The 18003-nt window shown below is 34.8% G+C and overlaps 1 protein-coding gene across 3 annotated transcripts; it reads left to right on the top strand.

Moving 5' to 3' along the window:
- The first annotated feature begins 425 nt into the window (after positions 1 to 425).
- Positions 426 to 7980, top strand: LOC142617998 (interactor of constitutive active ROPs 4-like). Of its 3 annotated transcripts, none has more exons than XM_075790974.1 (3): positions 426 to 798; positions 5697 to 5773; positions 6557 to 7980. In XM_075790974.1, the coding sequence occupies exons 2-3, from the start codon at positions 5760 to 5762 to the stop codon at positions 7695 to 7697; spliced, it is 1155 nt and encodes a 384-aa protein (XP_075647089.1). In that variant the 5' UTR covers positions 426 to 798; positions 5697 to 5759; the 3' UTR covers positions 7698 to 7980. The 3 variants fall into 3 exon arrangements, with proteins under 3 accessions (XP_075647089.1, XP_075647091.1, XP_075647090.1); XM_075790976.1 differs by lacking the exon at positions 426 to 798 and adding an exon at positions 4968 to 5181; XM_075790975.1 differs by lacking the exon at positions 426 to 798 and adding an exon at positions 5233 to 5303.
- The last annotated feature ends 10023 nt before the right edge of the window (positions 7981 to 18003 follow it).

Consider the following 18003-nt stretch of genomic DNA (forward strand, 5'->3'; position numbering starts at 1 on the left):
TGAGTTGGGTCGAGTTGGCCCATAAAAAAAAAAAAAACTGATGGGCCATTGGTTGGCTTGTTTTTTATTCGGGTCAAAAAATTCAATTTCAAGCGGAGTTAAAACAAGTGGGTTTAAGTCGAGTTAGTAAATTTCGGCATGTTTTGCCATGTGAGGGCTGATACGCGGGTATTTTGTGTGAAAATTGGTCAATTTAGGCTAACGTTAACCATTAAAAAATAAAAACATAGAAAAAATGAATGCACGTACTGTTGTGTGTTACTAGAAAACAAGTGGAAGTGTTTGGAACATAGAAAAAATGTTTGAAACTTTGAAAAGAGACAAAAAGACAAGAGTTAAAAAGCAAGATACAGGTTGGATTCCCCAAGATTTATATTACACTACACATTTATTAGTCCGATTCATTAAATTTACACTTCTGTCCTCGTCCTCTTGTTGTTTCTTAACTCCACTATCACAGTAACCAGCTTTATTTCAAACTTCAAACCCCTCTCTCTCTCTCTCTCTCTCTCTAGCTTTTCTTATTTCTATGACTCTCTCTCTATCTCTCTCTTTCTAGCTTAATAGCTTTGCTGGTGGATTTTTTTACCGCCCAGTCATTGTCCTTCAAAAAGAGGCAAAAGCTGCCCCCATTGATAAACACCACCCACGCTCTTCTTCTACCTATAACATTTCTCATTCTTCTCTCTCTTTTTCCAAACTGGGTTTTCTCATGGAGTTCTTCAATTGATGCCACTCAGATCCCACAACAGAATTACCTAACTGAACGATACATTGTTCTTGTACAAAGATATCAAGGTCAGATTCACTTTCTTTTAGCTCATACTTGCCATGAATAAATATCTCCCATTATTGTTTTGTTTTAGGCTCAGCACAAACTTTGTTTACTAATTATTATTTTTGCTCATCTTTGATCTGCTTAAAATGATTATATAGTACGTAGTTAAAAGGTGGAATCTAATGATTAGTACGCACCATTCCACCCCTTAATACTTTGTTAGATTCTGAATAGTCAAAGTTTTTTTTTTTTTGGACTTTTGTTTACTTTCCTCAGCTTCCAAAGGCATATTAGTAGGATCACATACAGACACATTCACACACGTACTGATGAGAAAAGAAACAAAAGAACAACAAAAAGATGTTAATTTGGTCAAACAATGCAGTTTTATATTTGTAATTCCTCAGATCTCACGGCGGACCATCTTGGCCTCTTGATCTGTTCGTTTGATTTTTTTTTTTTTTTTTTTAAATTTTTATTGGTCCTATCTTTGACCCAATAATATAATTGAACGATGCTAACTCATATATATAAAGCACTTTATTATAAACTTCGATGTTCACTTCTGTTGTCATGTTCTAGTCGTTACTAAATCTATACTCAAACGTTATGGATACACCCATATTCACTCTTATCACAATTTGCTGATTTGTGTGATTAAAATTGGATAAAAAATATTGAATCCATGACTTTAGTCTCTATATGTTATCGAAAATGGGTAAAATGTGTTTACCACTCACAATCATTTCATTTTAGCATGTTGTAAAATTAGACAAAGGATTTTTCATCTAATACTTTTTGTATCACAAGCAATATATAGTAAAAGAAAAAAATTGTGACGCTGGTGGTGGCGCGTGTAGTGGGCTTTTACTTTAATTAGTATAATGAGAGACTGAGACAGGAGCATGAGTTTTTTCAACCTTTTATCAACCACTACGTATAAACTTGCTTTGTCTGGAAAAGCTGGAGAAGATGCTGAAATGACAGTTGTGCCCTTGTCAAATTTAAATTGCTATGAACAATATAGCGTGGAGATATTTTTTTGGAAGGGTAAAAAAGATAGAGTAGACTTATGGGCTTCCAAGGGGGATTAAAAAAAAGAGACCCACATTCTGAGAATGCTTTTACACTGTCCCAGAAGTGCACACCACGAAAGAAGATTAGAAATATAAGGGCATAGTGTTTTGCAAAAACAAAAATAATAAATAATAATAAGAGAAAACCTACCTTGAATCGAGCATTCAAATTTCAAATTACACAGTTTTGATTTTACTATTATTTTTATTACTTTTTTTTTTGATAGGATGATTTTAGTATTTTAGTATTATTGTTATTGCTATTGCCAAGAAAGGACAAGCCTAGTGCTCATATTTGACTACTGTTTGATGAGACATGATTATTATAAGCTTAGATATTAATTTATTATTGATCATTTTGATGGTCGAAGTAAGAATTAGGTTCAATGGACCTCCATATGATATGATCTTACCACGTGATTATTTTTGAACATGTGTTATTTCAATGCAAAACCCTCGTCAATTATTGGACTAAAATGAACAAAAAAAAAAAAAAAAAATCTATCACATTGATTTTGTTTGCAATGCCACAGAGGTCTGGTCATTTGGATTAATATTATTAATTTCTTCTATTATAACTATCAAAGTTTGTTTGAGGAAAAAAAAATCCATTATCAAATTTTATAGCCTTTTCTTTTTGCAAAAAAAGAAAAGAAAAGAAAAGAAGCTATAAAATTAAAAAATTAGATTAAATTTTACCTTCTTTGTATCCAAATCAAGTTCAGTGCTCTTACATAAACGAGCCTTTCAAAAGTTGTAGAAAACACTGTTTTTTGATCCAGCGATTAGTGTTTATGTCCACTGATTTATCCAGTATACATGGTTTCAAGTTTTTGTCAATTGCATTCACTTTCTTGCTCAAATAAATAGGATTTTTCTTTCTTCTTCTTTTTATTTATCTATTTATATTTTAATGGGTTGCCCCATAAAGATATTTTGCGATGCCATACATAAGGTTGAAAATTTTGTAAGCCCAGCTATAGAGCATTATTGAGAGGGAAGAGACTTTGACACTTGCCTTGTCTTTTATGTTGCTACGTTAATTGTGTTCTTCTACTTTAATATATTGACTTAAGAAGTTGGTTTTTAGGAGGGATATGGTTTAATGAATCTGATTTGAATTTTTTTAAAGAGATCAGGGAGAGGGGTTTGCAGGGGTATTTTACCCCTCATTTTTAATTCCCCAAATTAGGAAAATTGAGAGAGAGAGAGAGAGGATTAAAAAGAAGGCAAAAATATTGTTTTAGTCTCTACATTTTTATGTAATTTTTAATTTGGTCTCTAGTCCCTGATTTGGTTGTAGTTAATTTGGTTCTTGTTTTTGTCAACTTGTGAATGGACTGTTATCAAAATGTAAGGGGACCAAATTGATAATGACCTTAAAATGGAAGAACTAAAATGATATTTTTACCTAAAAAAATTGAAATGTCAATTCTGCCCTTACAATGTCAATTTTTTTTTTTAGGAAAAGATATCAATTTATATTTATTTCTTTAAAATTAATAAAAGAAGCCATAATTGTCAATTTATATAAATTACCCTCTCTCCTTGTTCTACTTAATTTTTAAAACATTGAAAAATGAGTGTGAGTTAAAGAGGTTTAAAGTCTGTATTGTATATTCAAGAGTTAGACCATTTTGGATATACACCACTGTAAGTTTCTTTAAAACATTCTCTTCCCTCTCCGTGTGTGTTAAAAATATTTAATATTCAAAAAAAAAAAAAAAATTTAAAACATTCAAACAAATGGAAGGGATATCTAATCCCCTTTTCTCTACAAATTTTTTTAAAATATCCAAACAAGGTGAATGGATAACTATTCCCATGATTCTCCACCAAAAAAAAAAAAAAAACTATTCCCCTCCCCCTCGTTTACTTTTCTTCTCTCCTTTTCCTTCAAACTTCCAAACATAGTGTTAAGGTAGAAATTACATTTTACCATCTTAAACTATACTCTTAATTATACTTTGCAACTTAAACTTTTTGAATGCATGATTTGCACCTTAAATTATGACATTTGTTTCACTTTGCACCATGATGTCAAGTTTGCTATTAACTTGGACAAAAATGTATAATATCATGTGAAAAGACTTAATTGCCCATCTTCTCAAAGTTTTTTTTTTTTTTTTTGCTAAATGAAAAATGGGTAAAGAAGGGCGGCCTGAGTTGACGTTTCCCACCTAAGCGTGACCATAGTAACACGCTACTTATTGGGCTCGGGCTAGCGAGAGCAGGGGTTTCGTATGAGCCATAACTGTCCACCTAGCCCTATCGAGGATGCCAATCAGCATGAGCCGAGAGAATGGAGTTATTTTTTGGGTGCTTCCCATTGTGGGATTTGAACTTGGGATCTCCACCTCCCAAATTAGGCGTGAGTCCATGACCATTAGACCAACCACCCTTAGTGGTCCGTCTTCTCAATTCCTTAAAAATAAAAGAGAAATTACACTTGATCATTTTAAACTATACTTTTGATTACACTTTGCACCCAAAATTTTTGGATTTTCATTCAAGTTAATAGTAAATTTGACATTGGGGTGCAAAGTGTAATATGAGGTATAGTATAAAGTTATAAAGTGAAATTTCTTGAGAGAGGTAGTTTATAGGCAGTTTTAACTCCTACATAAAATACTGATTCCACCACTTTCTGATTGCCTGTTTAAATTTGTCTCTACATTCAAGTAAATTGAACTTGTAATTGGGCTACCCACAGTCGGTAGGTGGAAGGATTGTCTATACATTAGTTGGACTATATGGTAGTAATAGTATTTTTTTTCTTTCTCGGAACTTTCATTTTAATGTCTTATGCATTATTTACACCTCTTGAATCTGCTGTACAATTTTACTCCCCATGTACCTTTTAAACCAAGGCCAAGGCCAAAGGCATAGTATTACTATTACCTGAAACTTTTGAACATGTTGATGTCATAGAGGGTCCATAAGTAACACTGTCTCAATACTGTTGGTTAAAAATGGCCATGTAGGTTGGTGGTGGGTCGGGCAAGGACATCTGAAAGACGATAGTGTCACCTAACAAAAGTAGGTTGCATAAATTCATGGGTTTAGTTCCATTCAAGTACAATAAACAACATTGGAGTAAAAGTTTGGGGAATGTTGGGAGTAAAATTGAAATCTTCTTTTATGTAGGTGGGTAGTGGTGGATCATTTATGATATGCCTTATGTTGTAGAACATTATGAAACTATTTATGAATTTTGTAAAGTGGTGACAAAAACTTTGAAGTTTGGTGCGTATGGGAGGAAAATGAAGGTGTACTTTCAGACATGTCATGGTTGAATCACACTACCACTAGGTATTGGGTCTACGGGTGCGTAAGGAGGCCTAGTACATTTATTTATTCCGATTAGTAAGTTTGTAATCTCACCCTCCATCCCATTATCAATAGAGAAGGAAGAGTCAGTCAACCTATAGCTCATTGGCAATTTGGCAGTTAGTATTAGCTTTCTTTCGATTTTATTTTTCCTTAAAAAAAAAAAAAATCAGAGGAATAGGAAATGGAACTGCAATTTTGTTGATTTTGGGCCAAGTGAAGGTGACAAGGCTCAAGGCCATACTTGCCACCCTTTTTCTTTCATTTGTTGAATATGTGGAGTTTTGAGCCTTATGGTTAGAAATGTAGTGTCTAAATGTACTTTGGTTAGTGTTTTGGAAATACTGGTTTTCTTGCTTTTGAGAAGAGTGGCAAGTGGCAACTAACAATCATACTTTATAAACTTTAATACATTCTATGGATTTTCTTTGTGAGAGAATATGTTTAAAGATTACAATAAATTTGTTACTTGAATTTTCTTTCATTTTGTTTAACTCCTTATTTTTTTGCAGATCAGAAGCTTCAAACAAGGACTTGCTTTTCTCTCTTCTTCACTCAATAGTCTTTGAGCAAAAATGCCAAGATCAAGGTTAGAGAACTTAGTCCTCTATAAATATGATGCATGCTTCAGAACCAGATGTCATAATGAGTAGATTCTAATGTGTTCCAACTTCCAAATCCAACATGTATGTTGTTTGTACATATAACCTCTAACTACAAGCCAATTGAAACTGACATAAGAATATTTTGATATTGTAAATAATTTTATTGCCAAGACTAAAATGTCTCGATGATTTATTGTATAATTGCTTTTGGAGGATGCCCAAGCTGAATTCCCGAATAATTGCGGTGCATTTCCCATTTTCATGAAAAATAAAAATTAGCCTTTGATTGAGCTGTACAATGTCATTCTATCAATGTTCTGGTTTATAAAAATCTCCCAAAAAATTGAATGCTGATCTCTTGGATTTGCAAACTCTTCTAGCAATCTATAAGAAAGAATGGATTCTGTGAGTGGGTTTGTGTATTTGGCTGGAAATTTTTATGTACAAGTGCATAATTCAACATAGTTCATATCTCGTATGGAATCCCCGGTCAATATGAATTACAAGGACCACTATAAGCTCCTGATTTCATAAAATAAAAAAGAAACGCATGATTTCCTTGTAACTATAACAATGGAGTGGAATTGGCTATGTTAATTTTTGTTGCAGTAAAATATGTGATAATAATTATTTAATTAAATGCATCTAATTTCCTTGCTTTATGAATTTTTTCTTGTTAGTTTATTAGGGAGTCATGATTTCCTTTCAACGTAATTGAATTTTCTTATATTCATTCTTTTTATTTTTTTGAATTTAATCATAAATAGGGGGACAGATGTACCTCAAAGGCAGTCTCCTCGAGGCCCAAATCCACTCAGGACATCAAGTTCAGATTCAGATTCACTGCATCATCGATCAATTACTGACCGGAGTCCTAAACTAGGGGATCGTAGGTCCCCAAGAGGTGCCCAATCTGATCCTGTAAGCCAGAAGAAACTTGGTACCCGCATTGCAGATTTAGAATCTCAACTTGGGCAAGCACAAGAAGAGCTAAGGATTTTGAAAGACCAATTGGCTTCAGCTGAGGCTGCAAAGAAAGAAGCACAGGAAGAATTAGAGAAGAAAACTTTGAAGCCGGTTGTTCCAGAACCAGTGGAAATCCAAGGAAAGGACCCTCCAACAGAAATTCAAGAATGTAACAAAAGTGACAGCCACCCCCTGGATGAAGGTCTAGATGAGAACCTTCAGGACACTGATGTTTTTGAAGTTCCAGTGGAGAAAGTGACAGTTGATGAGCCCAAGATTGAACACAGCCAGCTGACTGATAAAGTTGAAAAGGATACCAAAACAGTTGACTTATCAACTGAAGCTCCACCAGCAAATCCTGAGGTGGAGAAACAATCCTGTCATGACTTGGCTCTGAAGGACGACGAGATAAATATGCTAAAAGTCAAGTTAGAAGAGAAGGAAAAGGAACTGGAGGTCTTCACACAAGAAAATGAGAAGCTGAGAAATGAGCTGACTGAAGCTGCTTTAAAAGTATCATCAACTCAAACCAAAGAAGAAGAAACAGCCTTGAGGTTGAGCCAACTGGGAGAAGAGCTGAAAACAAGTAAAGAAACTGCAGCTCAGCAGAATGAGAAGCTGAAAGCTGTGGAAGAAGCAAAGGAGGCATTGGAGGCAGAGATGAAGAAGCTGAGAGTACAGACAGAGCAGTGGAGAAAAGCTGCAGATGCTGCAGCAGCAGTGCTTGCTGGGGGTGTGGAGATGAATGGAAGGATCTCTGAGAGGTGTGTATCCATGGATAAGCATTTTGGCGGTGTGTTTGAGCCACCAACTGGTGGATACACTAGCTTTGTGGGATCACCTGGGATGGGTGATGATTTAGATGGTTTCGGAAGTGGAAAGCGGAAAGGTTCTGGGATTAGAATGTTTGGAGACTTGTGGAAAAAGAAAGGCCAGAAATGAGACCCTTTCTTCCTAAAGTGACATTGGAACATGGAACCTGCTTCACTCATTATGTATGTATGATGGAGCGAAATGGTTGCTTACCGTTTTGCAGTTGAAATGTTTTTTTTTATTCCATAAATTCTCCACCTTGTTCCTAGTTTGGTGCTTGTATATTCATACCTTTAACGGATGTATGCTGAACATCAAATTATGGACTAGGTTTTGGGAATCCCTTTCTATCACATTTGGTCTAATTTGTTGTAGCCTAATAAGTAATAACATGAGAAGTGACCACTTAAAACCCAGCTACTAGGAAGCAATAAATTTAATCATTGTTTAAACAATTTAAAATTTTGAAATTCCAAATGTGTGCAAAATGATTCCACAGTAAAATGTGTGCAAAATGATTCCACAGTAGTAACTCATTTCTCTGTACATCCAATCGGTTAAACAATTATACCAATAATTTGAATATTTGATGAATCCCCAATTTGTGTTCAAAATGATTATAAATCACTTACTGAGAATGGCAGATGCAAATCTGGCATAGTAAAGCCAGCAACTAAGTAAGGTATGGTTATAAAACAAAGCCAACCAAGAAGACAGTGGGCAGGCTGGAAATTTATTTTCAAGCACATAAGAAAAGATTTGTTTGTCGAATTATGTGCTTTGAAAGGCCAATATCACCATTTGAAACAAAAGAAGAGTAAAATGATAGTTACGGGTAAGCAATCCCACCCAAAAGTAGCATGAAAAACCATTGTTTTAAAAACTAGACCGGATTGACCGCTTTAATCGGGAACTAGACACAGAATCAGTCTGATAAAAACCAAAAAACCTGTCAAAAACCAGGAAAAAGAGAACCGATCTCTTTTCCGGTTCTTTGACTGTTCCAATTTTTAAAACCATGAGAAGAACTATTAGATGATTGGGAAAAGACTATAATTTTTAGTCCAATTTGAGACATGACATTTATTTGATACAATGGGTTGGTAGAGGCTTAATGTCAATGTATAACTCTAGATCTCAAAGCATCCTATCGCTACTATGCCCTTTATACTCATGCATGGATTAATTCGTTTCTAATTTAATATAACTAAGAAGTTAGCATCTTAACACCTCCACCCCACAAGAGAAATTATATAAGGATTGCACAAAACTTAATTAAAAGCACATAAATTGAAGGATAAACCATGCATTTATTTGCTATGTACAATTAATCTAAAAGATGGTAATTCTATCTTCATACGATTATCTCTATGATCTTGATAATTACGACCAAAATCCCTTATAGTACCATGGTGATCTCTGAGGACCTCTTATACATACTCTTCATCCTCACTATTGTAATCGTCATAGCTAGGTTGGCTCCCTATTTTGATTTTTCAAACCACCACAGGGAGGGCCATGCACTTGGTTATCACATTACTCTGCATCATTAAGATTAGGGTTTCGAGCAAGAAGGGCAGCAATTTCTTAGTGAATTTTGTGCAGTTCTTGCTGATTCTCTTCATGAAAATGTTGACTCTTATCACGTAATTGTTGAATTTCCTCATGAAATTCGTGGAACTCAGACCTAGCGAGGGCCAGGTCATCAACTTCATTATTGCCGTTACGGCAGTTACCGTCTTGCCGGTTAGCCATCAGACTAGGGTAAGGCAAGGCTCTAATACCAACAAATATCATGGAAGCATAAAGAAAGCACACATGATGCTCTCTTAGATAAAATAGAAACTAAACTTCTAGTTTTTGGTAGTAAAGCTCGAATCCATGTGGGGTCCATTGAATCCATAATTTGATAAATCTATAATCCACCTGAGAAAATAATAGACAAAAGTCCGAATTTTACTAATAACTAGTGGATGTCCCGCGCGATGCGCGTGTTCGTTATTAGTTATTTTATAATACTCATGTGTATTATAATGTTTGGAAAATTAATTTCAATTATGTATTATACATCACTAAAATAATGAATGAAAAAAAATTGTAACACAATATATCCATAAGTAACAATAATTAATTAGACTCTAAAAATGTTACTACATGCCCTTTTTTGTTTGATCACGTGTACATGCATATAATTCTTACATTTGACTGTTTCCAATATAAATTTTTTTATTATTTCATTTTCTCTTTTAAGAAGTATTTATTTATTTTTTTAAAGAAAACACATGAACTTTTGAATTCTAAACATCTAAGATTTAAGGTTTCTAATTCTTAAAACTAAATATACATGTGAAGAGATTAAAAAAAAAACAATAATTGAACAGGGAAATGTAAACTTATACCATTTTGTATCTTAAGTTTAATTATACTTACATCTGAGTCCCTTAATCACTTACAAATATTAAACACTTTTCAAAAATATAAATAAAAACAAAAAAACACATACCTTTTAGAAACCCCATATGTTGTGAAAGCATTGTATCAAGTTTTGATAATGTTGTTAAGGAGTTTAGAGCATATGCACCTGAAACCAAAAGCAATTTCATACTCTTTTGACACTAATTTCTCACTCTTTGTCTCTCTATCTCTCCAGTCCTATTTTTCTTTTGGCCTTTTGATATTTTGTGAAACTGGAATATATAAAAGAACATGAAAACTAACATTGAATGGAGAAAACCTTTCATTTATTAAATTAATGAAATTAAAAGTGGAAGAGTTCAAGAAGTTGAAAAAGGGAGTAGAACCAAATCATTAATTTTCTATATTTATGACTTAAACTAATCATTGCTAGGGGTGTCCAAGAAGACCCGCCACCCGCCTAACCCGCCCAACCGGGCCGATCAGACCCGAAAACCGGCCGATCCGACGCCGGCGACGGTCGGCAGCGGGTCTTCGGCCATGAAATCCGATACCGGCGGGTCGGTTGACGGGTTCAAGCATGAAAACCCGATGATCTACCGACCCGACCGGAAAACGCATAGAAATGTTAGTTTTCCGCCGATTGGAGGGGTTAGCCGGCCTCATTTTCTCCGATCTGTCGAGATTTGCCGAGATCTCGTTGCAATCTCACCCGATCTCTTCGCGATCTCGCCCCATCTCTTCACGATCTCTTCGCCTTGCACTAATATCTCGCCGGACTCTTCGAGATCCGGCCTGATCTCGTTGAGATCTACCGAGATCTCTTCAAGATCAGGCCAAATCTCGTTGAGATCCGGTCAGATCCTGCAAAAACCATAGATTTTGGCAAAATCCGGCGACGATATCAGCAAAATCCGGCGAGATTCACATAGTTCGAACCCGCCCGATACCCGACCGGAAACCGACGAGCTCCGACCACCCGAACCGCTACCTCCGGCGGGTCGGCGGCGGGTCCAAATTTAAGAAACCCGAAATGATCGGGTCGGTTCCGGGTTGGGCACAAACCCGACCCGGACCGACCCGTGGACAGCCCTAATCATTGCTAAGAAGATAAGAGGTGAAAAGCTAAATGAGAAAGTACTCATACAAAGCGCCACGTGGCAGAACCTCATGCACTTCTGCATGAGGTCTCTGCTTTTATATATATATTGATAATAATCTCCTTTGCCTTTGGATGCTACAAAATATATAAATACTAAAAAGATAAAACCCTAGACAACTAGGAAACTGTTCAAAACCCTAATTTGCACTAATCATGAGATTATGTAGTAAAATATCGAATTTTACCAAAAAATGGGAAAATTAAGTTAAATGCAAAATAAAAAACTACACACTTTAATGGTGTTCCCAAAAACAAATGGAACCTTATTCTGACTTTTGAGCAAAAAGTTATTAAAAAAAACAAAAATGACTAAAAGCGGCAAAATCACTATTTTCAGAGTCTAAACAAAGGAATTCGCCAAAATTTAGGCACACCGCATGGCAAAGCCATTATATTTGATCAGAAGATTGTTTCTCTTCAGTCAGCCAAATTTTATGCACTTCCGACATTGTCGCTACAGTGATTTCTACTAGTGCCTTTTTGCCTTGCTTAGTGATTTCAGGCACCCTTGCTGTTCCAAGAAGGCCATGGTTGTCTATTTTATATTAGTTCCCCCCACTTGGAAAGAACTCGACCCTCAGTTCCTACTACCTGATGCATTAATTAGGAGGATTATAAGGATGATAGTCAAACAAGTTAGCAACATTAAAGGTAGAAGAAATATTAATGTCTGGTGGAAGAGCAACCATATAAGCATTGTTGTTGATCTTATTAGTAATTTGAAATGGCCCATATTTCTTGTCCTTTAATTTGTTGTACCCCTGTAGGTACCAACAGGAAACTTCTCATTTTGATGGTAGACCAACACTAGATCCCCAACACTAAAGATCTTTTCACTCCACTTCTTATCAGTAGCTCCCTTGTACTTGGCATTCGAAGCTTTAAGTTTTTGCCTCACCTTCTCTTAAATGGGTTGAATACAATCAACCATATTCTTTGTAGCTTGACCCACTCTTGGAAGCTCAAGTATAGGGACCAAGTCCAAAGTGTGTTTGCAGTCCTTAACTTCTCCTTGATCAAAGAAAAACTTGGCTATGCCTCTTTTCCCTTTGAGAAACTTTCCTTCTTTAGAAATTCAGTATGGGAGTCATTATGCTACTAAAATCTCAGATAAACTTCATGTAGAAGGTTGCTAGGCCATGAAAGCTGCATACATCACTCATTGTCTTTGGTGTTGGCCACTCCCTGCCTGAATGAACCTTATCTTTATCAACATGAATCCCATCAACACTAATCACATACCGTAAGGCCAACAACTTAGTAGTCAAGAAATTGCACTTCTTCAAGTTCATGTACAACTTACTGGCCTACAACACCTTCAGTACTGCTTGCAAATAATTATAGTAGGCCAGTTACATCTTATTGTAAATCATGATACCATCATAATAACTACCACAAACGTCCCAATAAATAGTTTTAATACTTGATTTATAAGACTCATAAAAGTGCTAGGAGCATTAGACAATCCAAAAGGCATTATCATCCATTCATACAACCCCTCATTTGTCTTGAAGGTTGTCTTCCACTCATCCTTAGAATCTACTATTTAATTTTATTAATAAGAATCTCTCAAAAAACATTTATAGGCTTAGGTCCCTATTTAAGGGCTCTATAAAACTTAATAGACAAGAAAATATATTCTAAAATAAGTCCTAATTAATACTTAACCATAACATGAACCAAATTTGACCTTAAAAGCATTAAAAGCATCCAAAAAAAAAGGAAATAAATAAATATTTATACCTAAAATAATAAAAATTACATAAAAATACCAAAATTATATAATTACAAAATTTAAATAGTAGATTTTGTCCTACATTAGACCCTTCCACTTGAAACAAACTCATCCTTGAGTTGACAGTCGAGATCTAAAATCTTCCGCTCCAAATAAACAAATACTTGAATGCTGTAGTAGCTTGATCAAGTTTTGAAATACACCGTAAAAGTTTCTTTCATTGGCCTTCATTTTAATTGCAACATCAATCAACAAAGAGTTGATAAAGAAAATTAAAATTTTCTACTCCAAGAGAATCAACATTCATCTTCAACAAATCAACCAAAACTTGGGGATTGTGAGTTGTGGACTCATCCTCATATTTGACTTCAATTGAATCTTCCAGGATATTCTCAATAATTACCATCTTGATTTCTGTGATTATCCACAATCAACTCAACCTTCTTTTCTTTGACCTCTTCATCAAATTTTTTACTGGTGGTATCTTCAAGCTTCAATTCAACAACTTGTTGCAAATCTTGATCTTTTTTAACCACTTCAAAATTTTCTTTAGAAACTAACTACATCTTGTCAACTCTCAAACTCTTATCTTTTCTTAACACATGGACTTGGTTGTGATAATTTTGGTTTTGTGGTTGACCTTCCATGTTTTGAACATATTGTTTTTTATATGAATATATAAATTTATAATAAACACTTGTGTAATCTAGTATATCATAATAGTCATTAGGAAACCATAAATCAATTAATACCCTTTTCATTCTTTGCCAAGATCGAATTGGATGTTTATCTTGATGCTTTCTGTTGATTTGAATGTCTTCCCACCATTCCTCTACTTCATCGCCCAATATATTGATGTAGGTCGTAGTTTTTCTTCATCACAAATCTTCCAAAAATTAAAATACTTTTCCAAATCAAGAAGCCAGTCAATAAAATCCAACTTACACATATCTCCATCAAAGAATGTATTTTTCTTGTAGTTAGGAGTGTGTCTTTGAATATGTTGATCATTATTGTTGTGATATGATTTCCTAGCAAGATGAGTAGCAATCCCTTGCCGGATTTCGCACATATTTTGTTGTCACTCTTCAAAAAATTGGTGGAACTCAGCCCTAATGAGAGTTGCATCTTCAACTTCGTTGTTGTTGTTATAGTGGTTACTGCCATGTCGGTTAACCATCAGACCAGGGTAAGTCAAGGCTTTGACACCAACTGGTGTCGTGGAAGCTTGAAGAAAGCATACATGATGCTCTCTTTGATGGAAACCTCGAATCCATAAAGGATTTCTTAAATGATAGGTCTAGAATCCACTAGAGAAAAGTTTGAGAAAAAGTTTGAATTTTATTAATAATAATCTCTCAAAAAAACATTTACAGACTTAGGGACCTATTTTAGGAGCTTTGTAAAACTTGACAGACAAGAAAATATATTTTAAAATAAGTCCTAATTAATACCTAACCATAACAAGAACCAAATTTGACCTAAAAACAATTAAAAGCACCTAAATATAAGGAAATAAATAATCTAAACTAAAATAATGAAAATTACATAAAATACCAAAATTATATAATTACAAAAATTAGATAGTAGATTCTATCTTACATCGAATTTGAATATGAAGATACCCACTCTTGAGATCCAGCTTAGTGTAGCATTTGGATCTACTTAACTATCAAACATAGCATCTAGTCAGGGAATAGGGAATCCATACCTAACTTATAATCTTGTTGATGGATTGACCATCCATACACGTGCCAATTCCTATAATTCTTTAGGTAATAATGCTGGTACCACATATGGACTCATACTTTCCCTGACTTGTCCCTTACTTAGAAGCTCATCTACCTATCCCTGCAGAATTTGACCCTCTTGAGGATTCATTTGATAGTGTGGTAGATTTGACGAACTATCTCCATGAACTAGATCAATGCAATGTTGGATGTCACATATTGTTGGTAAACCTGCAGGCAGCTCATTTGGAAAAAACTCTTCAAACTCATTGATCAATTGTTGAATTACAACAAGTATCTCAACAACTTTCTTTGGTTCTCCATCTGTCACCACTACAACATAAACTTGTTTCAACTCCCTAGCTTCCTTATCAAACTTATCCTCACTGTTGACTATATGAAGAGATGGCTTCCCTTCCACTTTAGAAGTTTTGGGTACATTGCCTTCCTTAATAGGACCAAGGATAATTTTTTATTTTTATTTTTTTGCCATTCTTTAAGAATATATATACATTGTCCTTACACCTATAAGTAGCTTCGTCATACTGCCAAGGTCTACCTAATATTACGTGACTTGCATCCATCTCAACGACATTAGAAACTACTTTTTCTAGCCTGACTCCGACCAAGGATTGACAACTACTTGTGAAGGCTTGATCCACCCGAACTAACTATTCCTACTGGTCGATGGTGGGTCCAGATCTTAGGGACTTGAAGTGATCGGGTTGGTTCTAAGTTAGACACAAACCCGACCTGTGGAAAAATTTAAGAAAGAGAGATAGATTATTCAAAAAGCATGGAAGACCCAAATCTTCTAAGCAATTAGTGATTTTAATGAAATGAGGGAGAAAAGAAAGGCGGGTTTCTTAAATGTAGAGAATATATGAGAGATTACTTAACAACCTAGATAATGATTTACACCCTAAATTCTAATTTTAGGGCTTAATCACTTCTACGCTATATCATCAATTTATCCCAAATATAAGTGATTAACTAATTCAATACTGCATGGTCTTAAATATAAACATCTAAAGCATATAAAATTGGATAGGACGAATAAGCAAATCACAAGCTAACATCAGATGTGTTATTGAAGAGTAAAGCTCAAGAACCGAGCAGAAAAACCTCTCTGTATCACCTACACTAAAATGATCTAGTGGATCGTTTCAAGTTTCGACTAGCAACTGACTATGTTGAGTCTTTTCTCCATCTAGCTGCCGGATCCACAAGTTGAGCCGCCTACCAGAAGCAACCAAGTCTCCTTAGATTTATGGTATTTTTCTAATGATTCCCAACTCCAATCAATGCTCAACACTCAAGAATGATGTATATAGTGATGGTTACAATAATCTCTCTCGTTGATATTGCAATGGTGAGAGGGAGAGTAAAGAGAAGGATAAGTATTTGGCTATCTCAATGGGTATGGTTCTCTCACTTTAAAATGGGCAATCAAAATATTGCTATTTAATTCTCTTTAGGTTTTTAATTTTTATTTTTTATTTTTTAAATATTTTTAAAATAAGAACTAGATATATCGATTGGGATTGAACTAGCATAGGATAGAGCATGCACTAGTCTGTCTCAAGTTTGGGACTTTTGCGGGAGTAAAATTAGTGATGAGTTTGTTCGCAAAATCTTTCAAGAAAGATGGAACCTTTTTGCCAACATGTCCATTTCGCGGGAGCATCCAGCAAAATGCATGCTCTTCTTATCAACAACAACTTCCGCTCAAGTACTTCTACCCAATTATACATTATCTGACAAATACAATATATTGAAAAGAATTACAAGCAAATTGGCACGTAATGAAATCAAGCCAACACAAAACATTACTTAACAATATCAAAGAAAAATCATATGTACCTTAAGTGGTTTCAATTATATCCTTAGGACCTTAGCATTAGCATCTTTGTTTAAATGATCAGGTACAAGCTGCAGAGAATGAGGAAAAATCAGCTTGTAAAAAAACATTTGAAGCCAAAACCGAAGAATCTACAATAGACGAGTTGATTTGCTTTTGGTGGCCAATTATCATAATCAAGTCTAATGAAGCATTTAGTTCCATCATCCCTGCAAATGATGGAAAAGGCAATTGACACCTTTATTTAGTTGCATGAAAGCAAACTGAAAGATAAACGGTTCATGCCATTTTCTCACTTGAATAATGCAAGAAGCAAATTTTTAGAGTAAAAAACAGAGATTTGAAATCATAGACTTGTATATAAGAAGATTTCACGAGTCTGAAAAGAGTGGAGCCGAATTATATCAATAAAATTGACATAAATTATGGATAGTTTGACATAAATTGTGGATGCTTTGGCCTATTGTTTTAACAATCCATAGCCTAAATAAAGTTCTTTTCGAAATAAAAGATAATGTTCCATAAAGTGTGTGTTGCTAATCAATGATACAATAGTGAAAAAATGACTATATCTAAATAATTAAACAATAAAATTTTGATGTGTATTCCCAAATTGAAACTAAATGAGAGTCAACCACCGTGCATCTAAAATTGAACACAAATATTAACTTATAATCCCTTTTAGGTACAAGAATAGTTGGGCCTATTGTGCCTTATATTCTTCTTCAAATTGTACTTGTTTTTACTACCAGCCCTAGACTATGCCTATATATTTAAGTCTCCTCAATACATGTAGTTGATATCTATTTTTGTGACACATTTTTCTTCAAGCTCAATTCATGTACTATATTTTTATTTTATTTTTTAAGCATGACCCAAACTCATGTGACTTATTAGGGAATTTGAGGACGTGTGGTTTAAAGAGTATGCATCGGTTTTCTTGTAGACCTTTTGCATGAGCCTAACCCAAGCTTGCTACCAAGTACGCAAGGGATGCTGGTAGCACCTCAAGCTCATGGAGGAGATCTTGTATCTGAAATTTCCACCCTAAAAGAGCTTTTATGCTCTAGCTGATTGTAGCCCAAAGTTTCTACCCCAATCCATTTTTGCTTTCAAACATAGTTGACTCTCATTGGCCAACTCCTGCTACTAGTTCTCAGTTAGGTGAGCCCCCCAATGGCCTGAAACAACTGAAAATGTGGAGCCAATGGGGGTCTGGTCAAGCATTTCCCTTAATGATGATAAAAGTAAGCCAACCCTTTTATCCAAACAAAAGGCAAACTAAGAGCACCCAAAAATAAAAATATAGTACATGAATTGAACCTAAAAACCAATCACTAAGAGCACCCAAAAATCAATATAAAAGCCCACAATCAGATTTAAAACAAACCAACCACGTTTTCCCCTTAGAGTCGAAACTTTAGAATAAAAGCACATTTAGCCCACAATAATTCTCACAATTCCAAAGCTTGGGAGTGGAGATATAGGTATAGGAGAACCTTTCCTCTCTTTCTCATGACTTCTCTCAATTT

Source organism: Castanea sativa, chromosome 11 (assembly GCF_040712315.1).
Source record: "Castanea sativa cultivar Marrone di Chiusa Pesio chromosome 11, ASM4071231v1".
NCBI lineage: Eukaryota > Viridiplantae > Streptophyta > Magnoliopsida > Fagales > Fagaceae > Castanea > Castanea sativa.